The sequence below is a fragment of the Centroberyx gerrardi genome, chromosome 4 (assembly GCF_048128805.1).
Source record: "Centroberyx gerrardi isolate f3 chromosome 4, fCenGer3.hap1.cur.20231027, whole genome shotgun sequence".
NCBI lineage: Eukaryota > Metazoa > Chordata > Actinopteri > Beryciformes > Berycidae > Centroberyx > Centroberyx gerrardi.
Genome location: NC_136000.1, coordinates 1658642 through 1675979, shown reverse-complemented (window position 1 = coordinate 1675979; position 17338 = coordinate 1658642). Strand labels below are relative to the sequence as shown.

Genomic DNA, 17338 nt, shown 5'->3' with positions numbered 1-17338 from the left:
ACCTCTGATTGGCTGAACAGACGCTGACGAATCCGTCTGTCCAGAAAAACTTCAGCTGGTTGAACTTTCTGTCCGTCAAAACAGATGAAATCTGACAGACGGATCATAGTGGCAAAGGTAATTTAAATCAGCAAAAAATTGGCAAAGGATTTTCCACCCCAATGAATGTCCCAACCCTGTAAAATGTAACAATACTAAGTACCTCCCCCTTATTGTATTGCTGCTATGATGCAGGAAGAAGAGTAGATAAACAAACATGGCCGCCGCTGGCCGGCTCGGTGTTTGGCGGCAGACCAGAGAGGCTGATGATGGAAACACTAGACGGCCGATCCATTATTCAAACCCAATCACAGACGCTCTCTCCCCCGGGATGGATCATTTGTTTCTGGCTGGGCATTCTGCAGCATATACAGTTCACACATGACCGCACACACACACACATACACACACACACGCACACACACAAAATCTCTCTCGCCCCTCCTCTCATTGCCAAGCTGCCAGTCTTATCACAGTTCTGCAGTGAAGCTGGTGTTGGAAGATCCAGACCAGAGACGTTACACAGCAATTAAAACCATGGCCACACACACACACACACACACACACACACCAACAAGCATTTGACTGACGTCGGCGTGAAGGAGGCCAAGTCCGACCCCTTCAGTTCAACGTCAACCCAAACGAGTCTAACATCTTCACGATCTGATATTATGTCACGGTAAAATGTATAATAAAACATCTTTGAAAACTGTTTTGAACTGATATCAGAAAGATTTTTAGGTCCCGGTTTCTCAAAATGATGCAGGTAGCAGCTCTAAATTTTGGCTGGGACTCTTCCCCCTCTCTAACTCAGTCTGAACACACTCCAGCTCCCCCCCATCCCCCGTCCCACACACACACACACACACACACACACACACACACACCCCGGGGCGTTCACTGTGCCGTATCCCCGTACCACCCGGACATCGACTGACACTCTCCAGACCCAGCAGAGTGATGCCAGACTCACTAAATGTTCCTGCAGAGCAAAACACCCGGCCGTCTCTCATCAGCTGCTGCTCCACTTCTCTTTCAGCGCTGCTGATCTGTAGTCAGCAGCAGAACTACGGTGATGTATTAGTGAGGCCACATGGGTGGTTTTTCTGTTTGATTGCTAGAGTTGGAAGGTGATTGTGTTTTCGCCCGTCTGCCTGATAGATGTCTGAAGATTTCTCAAAGAGAAACAAACAGATTTGGCTGGAATCTGCTGGACAGATCTCTGTCGGACCAAAGATCTGTTGATTAGATTTTGGTGTTGATTTCTTGGTGGGATTTCTGCCATTAGACAATTATCGTTTTTTAGCCAGAACTATGATGCTGCGTTCAAGTGCTGCTGGGAAAGTCGGCTGCTAAACGGTGTTGCTGTCACATGCTACTTTGCAGGAAAATCAAACCTGGAAGACAAACGATAAACAAACATGAACTGTCACGGAGGCTGCAGCTTTGAAGTTGGAGAATTGATCAGTGCCGGAGGTTTGAGCTCTGCTGAGAGACTTCTAGTTTGTTTTCTTATGTTCTTCATAACTTGCATAGTTAGGTGTGGTACTGTGTTTCTCACTGGGTAGAGTGAGGCACTAACACTGCAGAGCTCTAAACACTCTGGACTAAAGGAATCCACCAGATGGTATACAGTAGGAAGTAGAATTGTACAGTATTGGTAATGATATAGTATTTTAAATAAATTGCTACCAAACTAGCTGTGTTTTCTCCAGTATCTCCTCAGCTGAAATAAGTGGATGAATCACAGGTCAGCAACATGCAGGCAGACTTGACGTCTCAAAATAAATGTTTTAGCTTTGGCAAGGTGTCGACTAAACAATGATTCCTCCAACACACAGCAGTTAAGTCTGGTGGGATTGGATTCAGTTGACCATGTCATACTGCAAATTGTGGAGTGATCTGCCTGATTTCTATTTATCATGTCTCAAGGACATTTTTGGAACAACAGTGAAAATGTCTCACCCATGGGCAGATTTTTTAAGAAAAATAGGATTGTAAAACTTATTTAATGACTCTAAATGACTTGTTAAAATGGATATTTTTGCAGTGTAGGCTTATTATTCATAACCTATTCCTAATGTGCTTGTATGGTTCAGTTGAAATTCACGTTTCCAACCAGCTTCCTTTTAGACAGTCTGCCCATAGATGATCCAAAGCTTTCTTTTGTCCTTTTCCATTTACAGTTAAAAGGGAAGGATGGCTGATCAGTCAGGTTCTATGAGGAACTTCAACCCCGAGGCCTTTGTTCAGCTAATTAATTTAATTTTCCAGAGTGTCTGTCTGGTTCTCCGCTGTGCTGAAGCTCCCAGCAGAGGTTTGGGGATCTGTGGGTAGAACGGGCGTTTCATTTGTCTGATGCCTGCAGCTGTGAAGAGGCCTTTGATTCCCTGTTGGTCTCACTGGCTTTCTGAGTACTTATTTTGTATTTATTTGGAGGATCTGCTGTATGTTAGCAAAGGCAGTTTGATAAAACACTCTATCCATCATGAAGGTAGAAGTCTGTTTCACCACAACTACTGATGGAGCCATTTTGGAAGTCCTGCTTTTTACTGCATGCTGGTTGAACCACTCCTTTACTATAGGCTAAGGCTCCATGAGGAAATATTTGCAAAAATGTTTTATCTTTTCAGGCATCAAACTTAAAAGGAATAGTGTGGTAACTAGTTGGCTGATTGATAGTAGAGTTTAGCATAAAGCTTTTTCAGGTGAGGCAACACCCTCTGGCGGCCATATTGGAGGTCCTCGGCTCTTGGTCAACTGTGGTATTTCTAAATGTAGGCTACAACTTGTCCGTCTCAACAAACAGACGGTTAATTTCTGTCTGTTTCTGACTGAACTGATCATTTCATCACTGATCCATCTGATTGATTTAGTGTTTAGATAATGTCAGCTTGTTAGCTAGCTAACCATAGTATCTGGTCAGCTAACATCACTGTCTTGTTGTTAACACATCTGATTAGCACACTAGCGTTAGCATGTTCACATTAACATCAGTGTGTTTGCCGGCTAGTTAGCTAGCTAACAGTTTGTTCAGGTTAACTGAGCTGACTCTTCTCAAGCTACAACTCAGAGTGTTTTGGAGTAGAGACTAGGGCTAAAGACAAGACAGTTTACTGTGTCACAGTAACCTGATTGTTGGTAGATTTGTGACACATCTGCAAAGCCTCCGTTCTAATTTGTGTCATTTAGTATGCTAATTTGGTTCTACTGTGTAAGCCTGTACAAGAGAGAATTGTCTGCAGTACTTAATGCAGGATAGATGGGATAAAAGCTGGTTACTGTATGTTATGATGTTGTGATGGCAGAGGGTTTCTCTCTGCCTGCGGTCAGATCTGTGAAGTGAACTAGCACTCCAGCTGTTCAGACACATTATCAGCTCAGAGCTTCACTGACCGGTTCACAGGGCTAATAAGCATGTGACTGATGCCAGATCAGAACAAGCTAAACTAAACTACAATAGAACAGAATAGATCTTTAACAGCCTTGAAGGGAAACAGTCTTGCACATAAAGAGAGACAGAAGTGCAGAAACAGACACATTATCTACAGGACTCCTTCACTGCATTATTTAGACAACAGTCCATCCATTCATTGCGTAAATTAGACCGCACTTCAGCCAGAAATCAGAGCCATAACAGTTGGACGTTTACACTAACATGTCCTGTACGAGCCAAGAGAAATACTTGTTGGATAATCAGTCACGGCTTTGCAAAATGAGGCATTGGCAAACTGGCAAAGTTGGGGTTTATAGTTTATTTCTATTGGTACATTTAAAAATGTGAAAATGACAGTGTGCAGGTTAGATAAAAAGGGGATAAATAAATCTCAGCTCAAAAGAAATGAAACAAAAAATCAAGGCAAGAAAAATGCAGCTGAACTGGATAAGAGAAACTAAATTACAATAAACCAACAATGAGGAAAACGGTTTGATTTCTGTGGTAATCCTTGTTGAATGAAGGCTTGTGTGTGTGTGTGTGTGTGTGTGTGTGTGTGTGTGTGTGTGTGTGTGTGTGTGTGTGTTTGGAGGCGTGGCTCTGGGCTCTGGTCTGTGGTCTCGGTTCTTGATATTCTGGTTTAACCTGAGAATGAACAGTTATGATTTAATCAAAATAACATAAGGTCAACCTTTAATTGTTTAACTTTTAAAAAATATATATTTTAAGCAAGGAGATTGCTATCAGCAGTTTAAAGATCCCATTGGTCTCCTTACCCAACATGTGACCAGAGTATTGGCACCAAAATCATCTCTGTGTCTCTGGTAGCTAGCTCTGTCTGGCGACCATGCTAACGCTTTAGCATACAGTATGTAAAGTAATCATAGGCGACTAGCATTATCCTAAAAGTGAGAATGACACACGCCTAAACCTGCCAGGCTTGTTTAGTGGATTGGTGAAAGAGACATGAAATTGGACAAAAAGAACAAACTTTCAAAGGCAGAAGCTCTCTTAAGACAACTGGAAACTTGTTTTGTTTACATAGCGCTGTTTGTAATGGACTTCACTTATGATGAAGATTGAGGTTTTGTGTTTTTGTTTTCAGAAGTTATAAATCTACAGGACAGAGAAAACAACACCAACTTTGGATTTCTAAAAGGTTTATCTTCATACGTTGGATAATGCTAGTCGTCTACGATTACTGAACACACTGTATGCTAAAGCGTTAGCATGCGCAGTGGACAGAGCTAGCTACCAGAGACACAGAGATGATTCTGGTGCCAATCCTCTGGTCACATACTGGGTAGGGAGACCGATGGGCCAAACTCCCAAAAAGTCGGTGTAGTCTTTGAAGAAAAAGAAAAAAGAAAACCCCCAGACTCTTCAAAGATTAAGACTCACCGTCCAAACCACCCCCCCCCCACCCCCACCCACCGAACCCTCTTCCCCTGGCATGAAGAGAGGATGGGAAGGGAAGGGAAAGGAAAGAGGGGGTCACACATTTTGGCATGGGCACCATTCTCAGCCCCTACCCCTGTTGGCTGGCCAGGCTCTCCCAGGGCTTCGGCTAATCCTCTTATTCACCGGCCGACTGGATGGATGCATGGCTCCCACAACCAGAGAGAGAGAGAGAGAGAGAGAGACAAGGCTGGCCGCTCTCCGCTGAATAAACACACTGACACAGTTGTGGTCTTTCTCTCTCTGCAGACGCTGAGCAAGAGTTCTCCATAGAATCTATTCTACTCATTCACTCCTTTCCAGTAGAACATAAGCATGTCCCCCCCCCCCACCCCAACCCGCTTCCTCTTCCTTCCTCAAACCCTAAATTACATCCCCCTCTGCTCCTAAATCACCTCTTCGTTCCTTTCTTTCCTCCTAAATCACCTCACATCTTCTCATCTTCTTCTTCTCTTTGCACCTGATCACGCTCCTGTCGGGTTAGAAAGAAAAAACACACACAAAAAAAAAAACATTTCTACCTTTTCTCCCTGGCTCTTATTTTCCTTCTTTCGCACTTCTCTATCATCCATGATCATTCCAGGCTCACAGGAATATTTGCTCCATCTATAGTCTGGGTGTTGTGACCTCTGACCTTTGACCTCCTTAGTATTGGTTGCTTGAAATGTTGGTGATCTAGGAGCTGAAGCTGAGTCTACTGTTGTACTTATTGTAAGTTGCTCTGGGCAAGGGATTCAGATAAATACCTAATACGTAAAATTAAAATCTGGTGACTTGCATTGGTGAGTCCAGTTTCCTCTGCTGCTGTTCAGGGGAAGATTTCCCACCAGTGACTATCAGAGGTGGAAAGTAACTAAATACATTTACTCAAGTACTGTGCTTAAGTACAATCTTGAGGTACTGGCATTTGAGTATTTCCATTCTGTGAGACTTTCTATTTTTCCTCCAGGGAAATCTTGTACTTTTTCCTCCACTACATTTATCTGCTGGCTGGAGTTACTAGTTACTTTGCAGAATAAGGTTTTACACGCAAAACATACGATAAGCTCATAAAATATGTTGCACTGTCAGTATATGGAGCAGTTAGACCTACAACATTAAAATACTTCTTACAGGTTAATGCCTCAATAATTTAAAGCACCCATATGGTGTAAAGCAGGACTCCCTCTCCTCTGTGATGATAAAGGAGTTGGATGTGTATCTAAACATGGTGAAAGTATCAAAACGAAATCCACACAATCCATATTAGAAAAGCGAGCCTCTAAACGAGCCGTTTGGACTTCCGTAACTTTGTGGCGTCACAAAGGTTCGCTCATTATCATTTCTGTAAGAAATAATAGACTAACAAAGTGTTTTTTTCAAAGCGGTCGAGCGGTCGTCGTCGTTTATTACCGGAGAGTTTTCCCTACCTGTAGCCGCCGGGCCGCGGCGTCTCACGTTTCGCTCTCGAAACGGTTAGCCAATCGGAACGGAGGGTCGTTAATATTAATGAGCCTTAAAGACACGGAGACAGAAACGGCCTGTTCTTGGTAAGGCTCAGAGAGATGCTGGAAAATGAACGTGGAGAAATGGATTGAGAGTGTTTTTGGTTCATGACACCACACACACAGCTTTGAATGGACAGAAAGACACAAAATAAAACTCTGGAGAATATGGACCTTTAACACTCTGAAAGAATGAGGACTTTTACTTTTTATACTTCAGTACATTTTACTCATAATATTTCTATACTTTTACTTCAGTGAAATTTTAAATGCAGGACTTTTACTTTTACTGGAGTATTTTTCCATTATGGTGCTGCTGCTTTTACTTGAGTAAAGGATTTGAGGACTTTTTCCACCACTGGTGAGCAAACTGACAGCAGAATGTAATCTGGACAGACAGGGAGACTCTACAGCGTCTCAGTCAGCGGGGACGAGACGCTCCGCTCTGCTGCCGCATCACTTCCTGCTTGAGACTGAGACGCTGCAGCTTCACTGGAAACTCTTGCCTGGTGCAGCTTCAACACTTCAGGTCTGACAGATACGGAGGCTGAGCAGGTGTGCTCTTTGTTGTCGGCGTCACAATAGGCGTCCAACCCAACTCATGTGTCATGTATTGTCACCGTAACTCAAACCTGGAGCGTTTGATGTGTACATCATGTATGAGTTTTGTTTGTCCGCCTCCGCTGTTCAAACTGCGGAGCGGCGAGGAACGACAGAGGCGACCTCGCTGTGCGGACCCACGGCGGAGGACAGACGGCGGTGACGGACTGAAACTGAGCCGGCAGACGCTCAGACAGGCAATTCAATTAAAGAGACAGAGACGGTGTGTCAGCTGACTGATCTGTCTGCAGAGAGGCCGCTGCATTCAGACTGGCTGGAGCGTTACGTTTATGCAAAAACACCCAGCAAGCAGCGATGTGTACGAGTTCAGCTCAAATGAGCAGAGTTTTTCTAATATAATATTACGGCACAAAAAAAAATAAAATATATATATATATATGCAAACTTTATTTGTATAGCACATTTCATACACAAGGCAAATTCAATGTGCTTAAAACACAAAAAGTAAAATGATGTTAAAAAAGAAAGAAAGAAAAAAGAAAGAAAGAAGATACAAATAACTAAGTAGGGATAATAATAAAAAATAGAAATGTTTGGTAATATTTTACCATATTTTATCGTAATATTCCAGCATAGGAATAAATAACCCTCTAAATAATCCTCTATGCCGATACGATTTATAGGCATAGAGGGTCACATGGGTTTTCAGCATCATATCAACATCTATTCAAAGTCTAAATGTTGTATGTTGTGCTGTTTTGAGCTCCCACTCAACAAAGGGAATATATTTCTGTATTTAATTTGCATGATGGACAGGAGACAGGTGGGAGACGTATCTTGTCTGAACACTGTCATTTTAGTGTAATGTTGTTTTTGGATCTTATCTGTTTGGTGTGATGTGTGATGGATGTTGTTCTGGCGCTGGACGCAAAACAAATTTCCATGTCCATTAATGTCTCTTAATCTTAATTTAGGTACTTGTCTTATAAAGTGATTGTGAATCTGGTTCTGAAGATAATTGGCTAGTTGAACAGTACTGGCTATCTCAAATATTCTCATTTCTCTGGCGTTTTCTCCCAACACCCGGCCTGCAGCAACACTGAATACCCGTGGAAATACAGTTTTACAAAATAAAAGTTGAGACGTCTGCAGTCGTCCAGCTGCTGCCTGCATCGACTGGTGAAATCAGCACCTAAATATGTTTATATCGGTTCAAAACAGCTTCCAAAGTTGTTTTAATATTAATTTATACTCCTCTATATTGGTAAAAGTCCCTGATCCAGCAGCTGCAGGTCCTCCCGACCTCGCTGCTGTACAGTTGGTTGTTGTACAGTAGAACAGAAGAAGAAGAAGAAGAGTCACCTGATCCGTTCAGACCGAGCTTCACTGACTCTTAAATTCAACATGGAGTAAGATGAGCTCAGACCATAATCCTGTTGATACTAAACACCTCCACTACAGCCCACTGAACACACACACACACACACACACACACACACACACTTGTATTAGTATACTTGTGAGGACCCTCATTGGCTGGCTTCGTAACCCCTCACCCTAACCTTAACCTAATCCTAGTTCTTTATATCTTAACCCTAAACTCAACTCCTGTCCCTAAACTGACCGGACCCTTAAAGTCACAATGAAGTATGATGTATTTGATGAGGATGTAATGATGTATTTCCTGTTGAAACAGGATGTTGGGGGAGGGATCATTCAAAAGTGTAAACCAATGGGGGATCAGTCAGAGAGAGAAAGACTGTTTAAAAATCTGTGATGTTTTATTGGTTGGAGTTAATGGGATTTTCATATAAAAATACAAGTAAATAGAATCTATATATATTTTCTTTGGGCATTTATTGTTAAATAGGTGTATAATATGACATGGAAAATTAGCTAACAAGGTGATCAAGTCATTTTTCGTTTCATTGTGACTTTAAAGAAGTGAAGAGCGGCCGAAATGTCCTCAGTGTGGAGGATTTTCTTCATCTTTCTGTCCTTGTGAGGACATTTGATCCTCATAAGTATAGAAATACAAGAACACACACACACTTGCATTCACACAAAGCATGCAAACACACACACACACACACACACACACACACACACCCACATACACTGTAACTGAGCCTTGCTGATGTGCAGACAGGTGTTTCGTGTCAGAGCTGCTGTTTACAGTCGAGTTTCCATTTCCACCTTAGAGACAGATCTCAGGTCAGATAAAGAGAAGAAGAAGAGAGAAAAGAGGAAAGGCAGATGAGCTGGAAAGAGAAATGTTATTTTGACTGTGAGCAAATTTAAATTTTAAATTTATTGTTTTCTTTGAGCAATGTCAATCAGACATCCACAGTCAAGAAAACAATGATGGGGGAAGAGAGAGAGGGAGAGAGAGGGAGAGAGAGAGAGAATGGAAGGAGTGGTAAGCCTTGAGTTCCTTGTTTTTTTTATTCAGTCTCCATCTTTGTCACTCAGCCTCATCACTGTGGTGTTTCTGCACTGCACTTCCCACAGATCACCTGTCAATCAAACAGTGTGGGCGGAGCTTGGATTTTCTTTTGATGCAGAACATGAATGTATAAGAACGGTCATTCCCATTCAAATCAACGTTCCTGGACGGTCGGAGCGGCGGCCATCTTGCTGTGACCCGTCGGACTAGCTTCTGTATGAAGCGACTCACAGCAAGTCACTGAGCTGAGAGGTTTTACAGCAAGAACCAAAGCAGCTTCTCTGTCTCCTTGCTGCCATGGATTGCTAACATGCTAATGTTGACTAGAAGAGCTAGAGAGAGAAGTACAGTCTGTGATGAAGCTACGTTAGCCTCGTCGCTAACGTTAGCTTCCAGTTGAGTTCTGACAGTTTGCTAACAGACTCATCTGCTCAGTTCTCACAGTGTGACAGACTTTACAGCCTTAAGCTGTGTTCACACACAGCGTTTTTTTGTGTGGAAAAAGCGCTGCCTGGAGCGCGAGAGGAAGAAATAAAAAGCAGATCATGATAACGTCACCTGACAGCTAGCAGCTGCTAGCTCAGTAACCAGCTGGTTAGCTCTTCTATCAGACAGAACAGTGTTGTGCAACAAGCAAAGGCTTACCAGATATTTCTAATACACGTCCGGAAATTCACTGATTACAACGTCCAACTTCTCCACCGGCACTTTCACTTTCTCCATATTTGTTGTTGCTATGGGAAACGGCCAGCGTCTCTGTCATCACGATTGGTCGGCTGAGGGAAAAGCGGTTCACATCACCCGGCGCTTTTCTGAAAAGTTTAACATTTCTCAACTTTTGAAAGCGCTCCGCTCTGATGAAAAAAACTCTGGCTGCTTTTCGGGAGCGGCCGCCTTTTGTGGCCTTGCGACCGCTTCCCGTTGCTTTTAATGAGAAAAGGGCGCTGGCAGTTGGGGAAAAAACGCTGTGTGTGAACGCAGCCTTAATGTCCAGACTTGAGTTGTCACCATAGCAACTAACCCTTAAAATTCCATAATGGCCATGTTATGCTGTACTAGCCAAATTAGCATGGCAAACAGTGGAAGAACCGTTCTATCCATTCAGGTTCTGTGTGAAGCCCAGAGCTGATTAAACCCCCTCACCTCTCTGTGGGAGAAAAAAAACTGTTACTTGAACTTCCAACCCCTGACCTTTTAACAAGAGGTCGCGACCTCGCCGCGGCCTCAGCATGATGAAGTGAAGAGCAGCAGAGTGAATAAAACACCAGACAGAGGTGAATGGAAACATCTGAAAAGGGCAAGAAAGGAAAAGCGGTTTGTCTTCTCCTCCTGCCGGCCTAATTGTTCCTTTATTGCCGGCTGTGGTCAGAAAGCTTTGAAGGAGCGAGGGCTGTGCGGCTGGAGCAGAACACAGCTGGACCGCACTGCCGTAAATCACATTCACTGTTTATGTGTTCATGCAATGAATCATGGGAAAGTGGCAGGGAGTTTTCAGCCTCATCAGGACTCAAAGAGAAGACTGACTTCCACCTTTACACCTCTTTTACACCTCCAAAACAAAAGCTCAGAATCTTTACCGCTCGTTTTTCTTCTTGTTCCTAAATTACAAACTTTCTTGGAGGAAGGAAGTAAACTTTTGTCATTTTTTTGTAAAAATGAACTGGAATACTGGACTGGGATTTTCCACTGGTGATCACTTAATCCTCCTTAATCACTCCTTAATTTCCTCAGTAATATAAACCCTGAACAAGCAATAAGACTATTGCTATTACTATTCTCAAGTGTGCAACAGAAGTAAAATAAAAGTATACTCTCTTAATTTGTAGTTTTAAAGAAGTATACTAACAGTGCACTAAAATAAACTTTTTTCTTGGTTTTTCTTGGTGACGAACGTGAGGTTTTCCATCTTCCATCTCCAGATTGCAAACAACTAAATCTAATCTCTGGATCAGAGCATATCATCCGGAGCTCAGATGGAACAAACGCCACACAGCATGAGACCATCTTCTAATTTACCGCAGCCTAATCCTGTACAGGCAGAATCAGGTCGGGTCACGATCTGAACGCAGGAGACGCTCAACGTTTAATTTTGTGTTTAATGAGGGAAGCTGTGGAGAGACTCAAGAGGGATTTCTGCCACTGTGCTTTTCTTTTCTTGGGGGGTTTTGAGGTTTGTAACTCTGACGCAACGTTCTTGTTAGTTTGTGTTATTTGAGGGTGCGTTCACACCAAGCATGTTTGGACTGGTTCAATCGAACTCCGGTGCGTTTCTTCCTTCAGTCCGGTTTGTTCGTCCAGGTGAGAACAAAACAATTCAAACTCTGGTGACCAAATAGCGGCACCGAGTCTCCATGAAAACGGGAGTCTCAGTCCGCTTCCAAGAAACCTGAGGTGCGGTTCGTTACAAGTTAGAACGTATTCGTACCAACAATACGAAACGACCCAAAACATCTGGTTGTTTGTTGTTCGACTGTTGATCCATATGGTTTTATGGGTATAAGGATGGATGTTGACATCTGATAGCCGACAGTTCCTCATGCTTGGAAAGCCTAGAATAACAAAATGAACTGAGGGCAAACTGCAGTCTGGACTGACGCTCATATTCAATTACTTTATTCATGTGTTTTTACCTGGTATATTTAATTGTGGCCCCATCCCTAGTTGTTTAGTTGGAAAACATAATATTCTTTCTGTTCGTGTTCGTCCACTTAGAGGAAGAGACGTCAATGAATTTCTTGGATTCCATGCTTTGGCGCTTGTAAACACACACACACACCTCATTACATCACTGTGTTTCATGTTCATGTAATTTGAATACTATTCATTGTTTTGGCTCCTGAACACATCGTGTCTCGTGTTGTTGAAGAAGCGTCTGGAGCTTCGGCCCTCAGGCCTCCGACTGCAGCTCATTACTGAGACAGATGCTGTTTTAATGATCTCACCTCATAACATCACACTGTGTTTCTTATTATATTCAGAACTGTGACTGGAACATTCTGGTTAGTTAGCGAGGAAGGTGGCAAGGTAGGGACCTAGGAAGGTAGGTAGGTAGGTAGGAAGGCAGGTAAGGGGGTAGTTAGGGAGGTAGGTAGGTGGGTAGGGAGGAAGGTAGAGAGCTAGGGACCTAGGTAGGTAAGGAGGTATGTAGGAAGGTAGAGAGGTAGGAACATTGGAAGGTAGGTAGGTCTGTAGGGACCTAGGTTGGTAGGAAGGTAGGGACCTAGATAGTGAGGGAGGGAGGGAAGTAAGGAGGTAGGAAGACAGGTAAGGGGGTAGTTAGGGAGATAGGAGGGGGGGTTAGGGAGGTGAGAAGGTAGGGAGGTAGGATGCTCAGTAAGGACCTAGGTTGGCAGGGAGGAAGGTAGGGAGGTAGGAAGGAAGAGAGGGAGGGTAGAGGGTCCTATAAATCCAGGTAGGGACCAATAGAGGTAGGTAGGGAGGAAGGTAGGTTGGGACCTAGGTAGGTAGGGGGTAGGGAGTTAGGAACCTCAGGTAGGTCCTAGGTACGAAAGGAGATAGGTAGGTAGAGAGGGAGGGAGGGTGGTAGGAAGGTAGATAGGGAGGTAATGAAGTAGGTAGGGAGGTAGGTAAGGAGGTAGGTGGGTAGGTAGGAAAGTATAGAGGTAGCTATGTAAGGAGGTAGGAAGGTAGATGGGGACCTAGGGGGGTAGGGAGGTAGGAAGCTCAGTAACAACTTAGGTAGGAAAGGAGGTATGTAGGGAGGGAGGTAGGAACGTAGATAGGCACCTAGGTAGGTATATAGAGATATAGGGAAGTAGGTAGTGAGGTAGGTAAAGAGGTAGGGACCTAGGTAGGTAGGGAGGTAGGAAGGTAGGAAGCTGAGTAAGGACCTAGCTAGGAAAGGAGGTAGGTAGGGAGGGAGGTAGGAAGGTAGATAGGGGCCTAGGTAGGTAAATAGGGAGGTAGGTAAAGAGGTAGGTATTAGGGGTGTCACGATTTCGATTCTAAATCGTAAATCGATCGAAATGAGCGTTCGATTTCGACCTTCGAAATCACAAGCAGGTTTGCGATTCTCCCAGTATTTTTTGCCTACTTGCACGAGTCTGAAGAAAAACAAAAACATTTCAGTGACGACACAGCGTAGCTGCTCGAGAGCGCCCGTTCTATATTTCACTATAGCGCCCAAGAGCGCCCGTCAATTTTAAATCGTTTAAAATGTACCAAAAACTGAAAATCAAGTTATCAGCTTTGTTTTATATATACTTCAAGTTCCGGAACCGGAAAATACTGTATATCTGGTGACACTGAGACGTTTGATTTCCCCCGGGTTTAGTCGTCCTCCACCGGTAAACATGTCTTCGCCGGCTAAGCGTCGCACTTTTAAAACCTTCTGGAAGCTGTCAGATTGCTGTGAGACAGAACCTGACCCGCCGTATGTAGTGGAAAGTTACGAAGACATTGTGAGTTGAAGTCTTTTGATATAAATCGCTTGTTCTTGCTCGATAAAACAAGACACAAGATCACCTTCACTAAACAGCGGGACGTACCTGCTCTCACCGCCGGAGACGGACGCTGTTTACCGGGAGGCAGTGCGCCGAAGAGTCGGTAGGAGGACCGGCCGGGTCGCAGCGACTTTTATCCATATAAGTTTAGCGACTTTTTCCATATTTGTTTGGCGACTATTATTGTCTGATCTTATTACTGTGCGGGCTGAAGCGCTGGAGGTTTTGTATGTATTCTGAAAGCTTATCGTTAGCCAAGATAGGAAGGATCTGTTTTGTTGTCATACTGTGAATGTTGACACTGCAGTAAGGAGACGCCCTGAATCACCTTGCCATGTGTTTGGTACCAAATTAAAGGGAAAGTTGTGTTTTTTTTAAATGGAAAAACTTTGAAAAGATTTGACCATATGGCCTTAGTGTGGTAGGCTACATTCCAAAAAAAAAGATATGGCAGTTATATCACACTTGATACCATCTTTTTAAAGAAGAATTTGAAAATGTAAAGGACAGTTGTCAGGGAATAAAACCAATGATCTGCTGATCTTTACAAATCAAGACTCGATAGTCTAACAATGGCATAGCGTTTTAAATCGAAAATTGAATCGAATCGTGACCTTGAAATCGAAAGTATAGAAAAGGAAAGTATAGAGATACAGTATGTAGGTAGGAAAGTATAGAGGTACAGTATGTAGGTAGGAAAGTATAGAGGTACAGTATGTAGGTAGGGACCTAGGTAGGTAAAGAGGTAAGGAGGTTTGATTTGTTCAGTGCTGAAACAGGTGAAGTGATTAAAAAAATTATCTCAGCCAAATACCTGAAACCAAATAAAAACTCAACATGACAAAGTCAGTTTTGTTTGTTAAATGAGTTAAATGGTATTTCAGTGTGTGTGTGTGTGTGTGTGTGGGTGTGTGTGTGTGTGTCAGGTAAACCGCAGCCTCTGTTGGTGTGTGTGTGGTTGGTTTGGCAGAAGTTCACTTCAGTCTCTGTAATTACAGCGTTGACTTGGCATTACGCAACAAACCAACGGATCAAATCAAACCAAACTGCTAATCTGTAATAACACACCGACTGTTGAACCATAAAAACCATTAAGTCATATTAATGTGTTTTATAGTTTTTCAATCCATTACAGGATCTTTCTCTCAGCTCACTGACTCTCTGAGGCTTCAGCTCCTAAAGCACCAAAACCTTTTAATTTAGCCTGCTGTCATTTACCTTCTGTTTACTGTCTTCCCCTTGGCAGGATTCATTTTAAATTGCTTATTTAATCAAGTAGATAGAAAGATAGAAAGATAGAGAGATAGAAGATAAAACGAAACTATTTATCGCTGTGGGAAAATTAGGTCGTTGCAGCAGCAAATGGGATTAAAGGGAGTTAAAGGATCCAGCAGGAAAAAAGACATTAGGAATATCCACACAGTAATATAATAAATGATCTGGTATTGAACTTGTCTCTCTCTCTCTCTCTCTCTCTCTCTCTCTCTCTCTCTCTCTCTCTCTCTGCAGCGGAGGTGGAGGGATACGGATACAGGAACCAGCGCAAGTTCTCCGAAGACATCGACTGGTCGTACGCAGGTGAGCGAAGAGAGTCGGCTTTCTGACACGGGACACTTTTTGACGAGTCTCAGTTCCCAGCGGCTGCAGAGGAACACAGCTGTCTCTCCTCCTGCAGCTTCGTCCTGTTCAGGTCACACACAGTTCAGTTCAGTTCAGTTCAGTTCAGTTCAGTTCAGTTCAGTTCAGTTCAGTTCAGTTCAGTTCAGAGCGGATTCAGTCAGGCTGAGTAGTGTGAACCAGGACGTTGGCTTTAGCAGCATAGAGAGCCTAAGTCCCTCCCCTTCCGGTGGACCACCATGGGACCTTATTTCGGAAAAAATATGTACGGTAGTCAACGGCGAGAGACAAATAATTGTTTGATCCCGTTTGAATTGTGCCATGAATTACACATATGATGTTTTGTCAATTTAAAAGATCATTTTGCAAGTCAAGAAAGTCGCAGTTTGTCGTAAAACTGTTGGAGTGTATAAGACTGTGAAAATACGTAATTAGAAAGACTACACACCCAAAAGTGGCGTAAGTGACGTCATAACTTCCTCTCTCCACAAGCTACCCAGAGCCTGAAGCTCAGTCCCTCTCAGAGAGCAGGAGTATTATACACAACCTGGAAGGTAGACAGGAAGAACGGATGTTTCGTCAATTTAAAAGATAATTTTGCAAGTCAAGAAAGTCGCAGTTTGTCGTAAAACAGTACAGTAACGTTTAGTTTTGTGTGAAACCGCTCAGTGAACTACATCTCTCGTCTCGCACAATATACGTCACCGACACCAACATGGAAGGAAACATAGGAAACACACACAGGCATCGTTAACGTTAGCCCCCACTGTACTAAAACTATCCTAAACCAGTTTAAATCCGTTCTTCCTGTCTACCTTCCAGGTTGTGTATAATACTCCTGCTCTCTGAGAGGGACTGAGCTTCAGGCTCTGGGTAGCTTGTGGAGAGAGAAAGTTATGACGTCACTTACGCCACTTTTGGGTGTGTAGTCTTTCTAATTACGTATTTTCACAGTCTTATACTTCAACAGTTTTACGACAAACTGCCACTTTCTTGACTTGCAAAATGATCTTTTAAATTGACAAAACATCATATGTGTAATTCATGGCACAATTCAAACGGGATCAAACAATTATTTGTCTCTCGCCGTTGACTACCGTACATATTTTTTCTGAAATACGGGCCCATGGTGGTCCACCGGAAGGGGAGGGACTTAGGCTCTCTATTGGCTTCAAAATTCACCAGTCCGTTCGGCCAATCAGAGCGTTCCTACGTTTGTTCTGTAGAAGCTAGCGGCGAACACAGAGACGACGGTCCGACCGAAACAAAGATGAAACAGAGAAAGCCTGGTGGAGCGTTGGGATGACTGGAGGTTTCAGATCAGTTTCTGATTGAGTTTATACTGTAGAGTCTGTTTCTTTGTTATGAGCAAAGCTTCCTGTTCTTCTGCCTCGCCGCCATGTTGACGCTCAGAACAAACCAACACACACACATCTATCAGCAGTAATTCTGTCTGTTTTCTGATGGATCGGTGTGGCCGCCGTCTAATTCATCACACTGACTAGTCACAAGTCAGCAGGTTTGCAGGTTTTGGTGCTGGGTCAGGTCAGGTCAGGTCAGGTCAGGTCAAGGTCAGGTCAGGTCAAGGTCAGAGGGTCGGTGGTCCGACGCCTCCTGACTCTTCCGGTGTGTGTTGGAGACAGCAGTGTCACACTCTGCTGTTTCCTGCGTTTGCTTTCCCATGATGCATTTCCATTTTAGCTTCATATCAAAACTAATGCTGTGTGCTGATGCTGTGTGTGTGTGTGTGTGTGTGTGTGTTGATGCTGTGTGTGTGTGTGTGTGTGTGTGTGTTGATGCTGTGTGTGTGTGTGTGTGTGTTGATGCTGTGTGT

The 17338-nt window shown here is 43.4% G+C and overlaps 1 protein-coding gene across 5 annotated transcripts in view; it reads left to right on the top strand.

Moving 5' to 3' along the window:
* ptprz1a (protein tyrosine phosphatase receptor type Z1a) overlaps window positions 1-17338 on the top strand; it is a 91243-nt gene that overhangs the window by 16918 nt on the left and 56987 nt on the right. For all 5 annotated transcript variants that reach the window (XM_071908975.2, XM_071908973.2, XM_078282857.1 and 2 more), the window contains exon 2: window positions 15397-15465. In XM_071908975.2, coding sequence (XP_071765076.2) covers window positions 15397-15465 — 69 coding nt within the window. The remainder of the gene's footprint in view (window positions 1-15396; window positions 15466-17338) is intronic.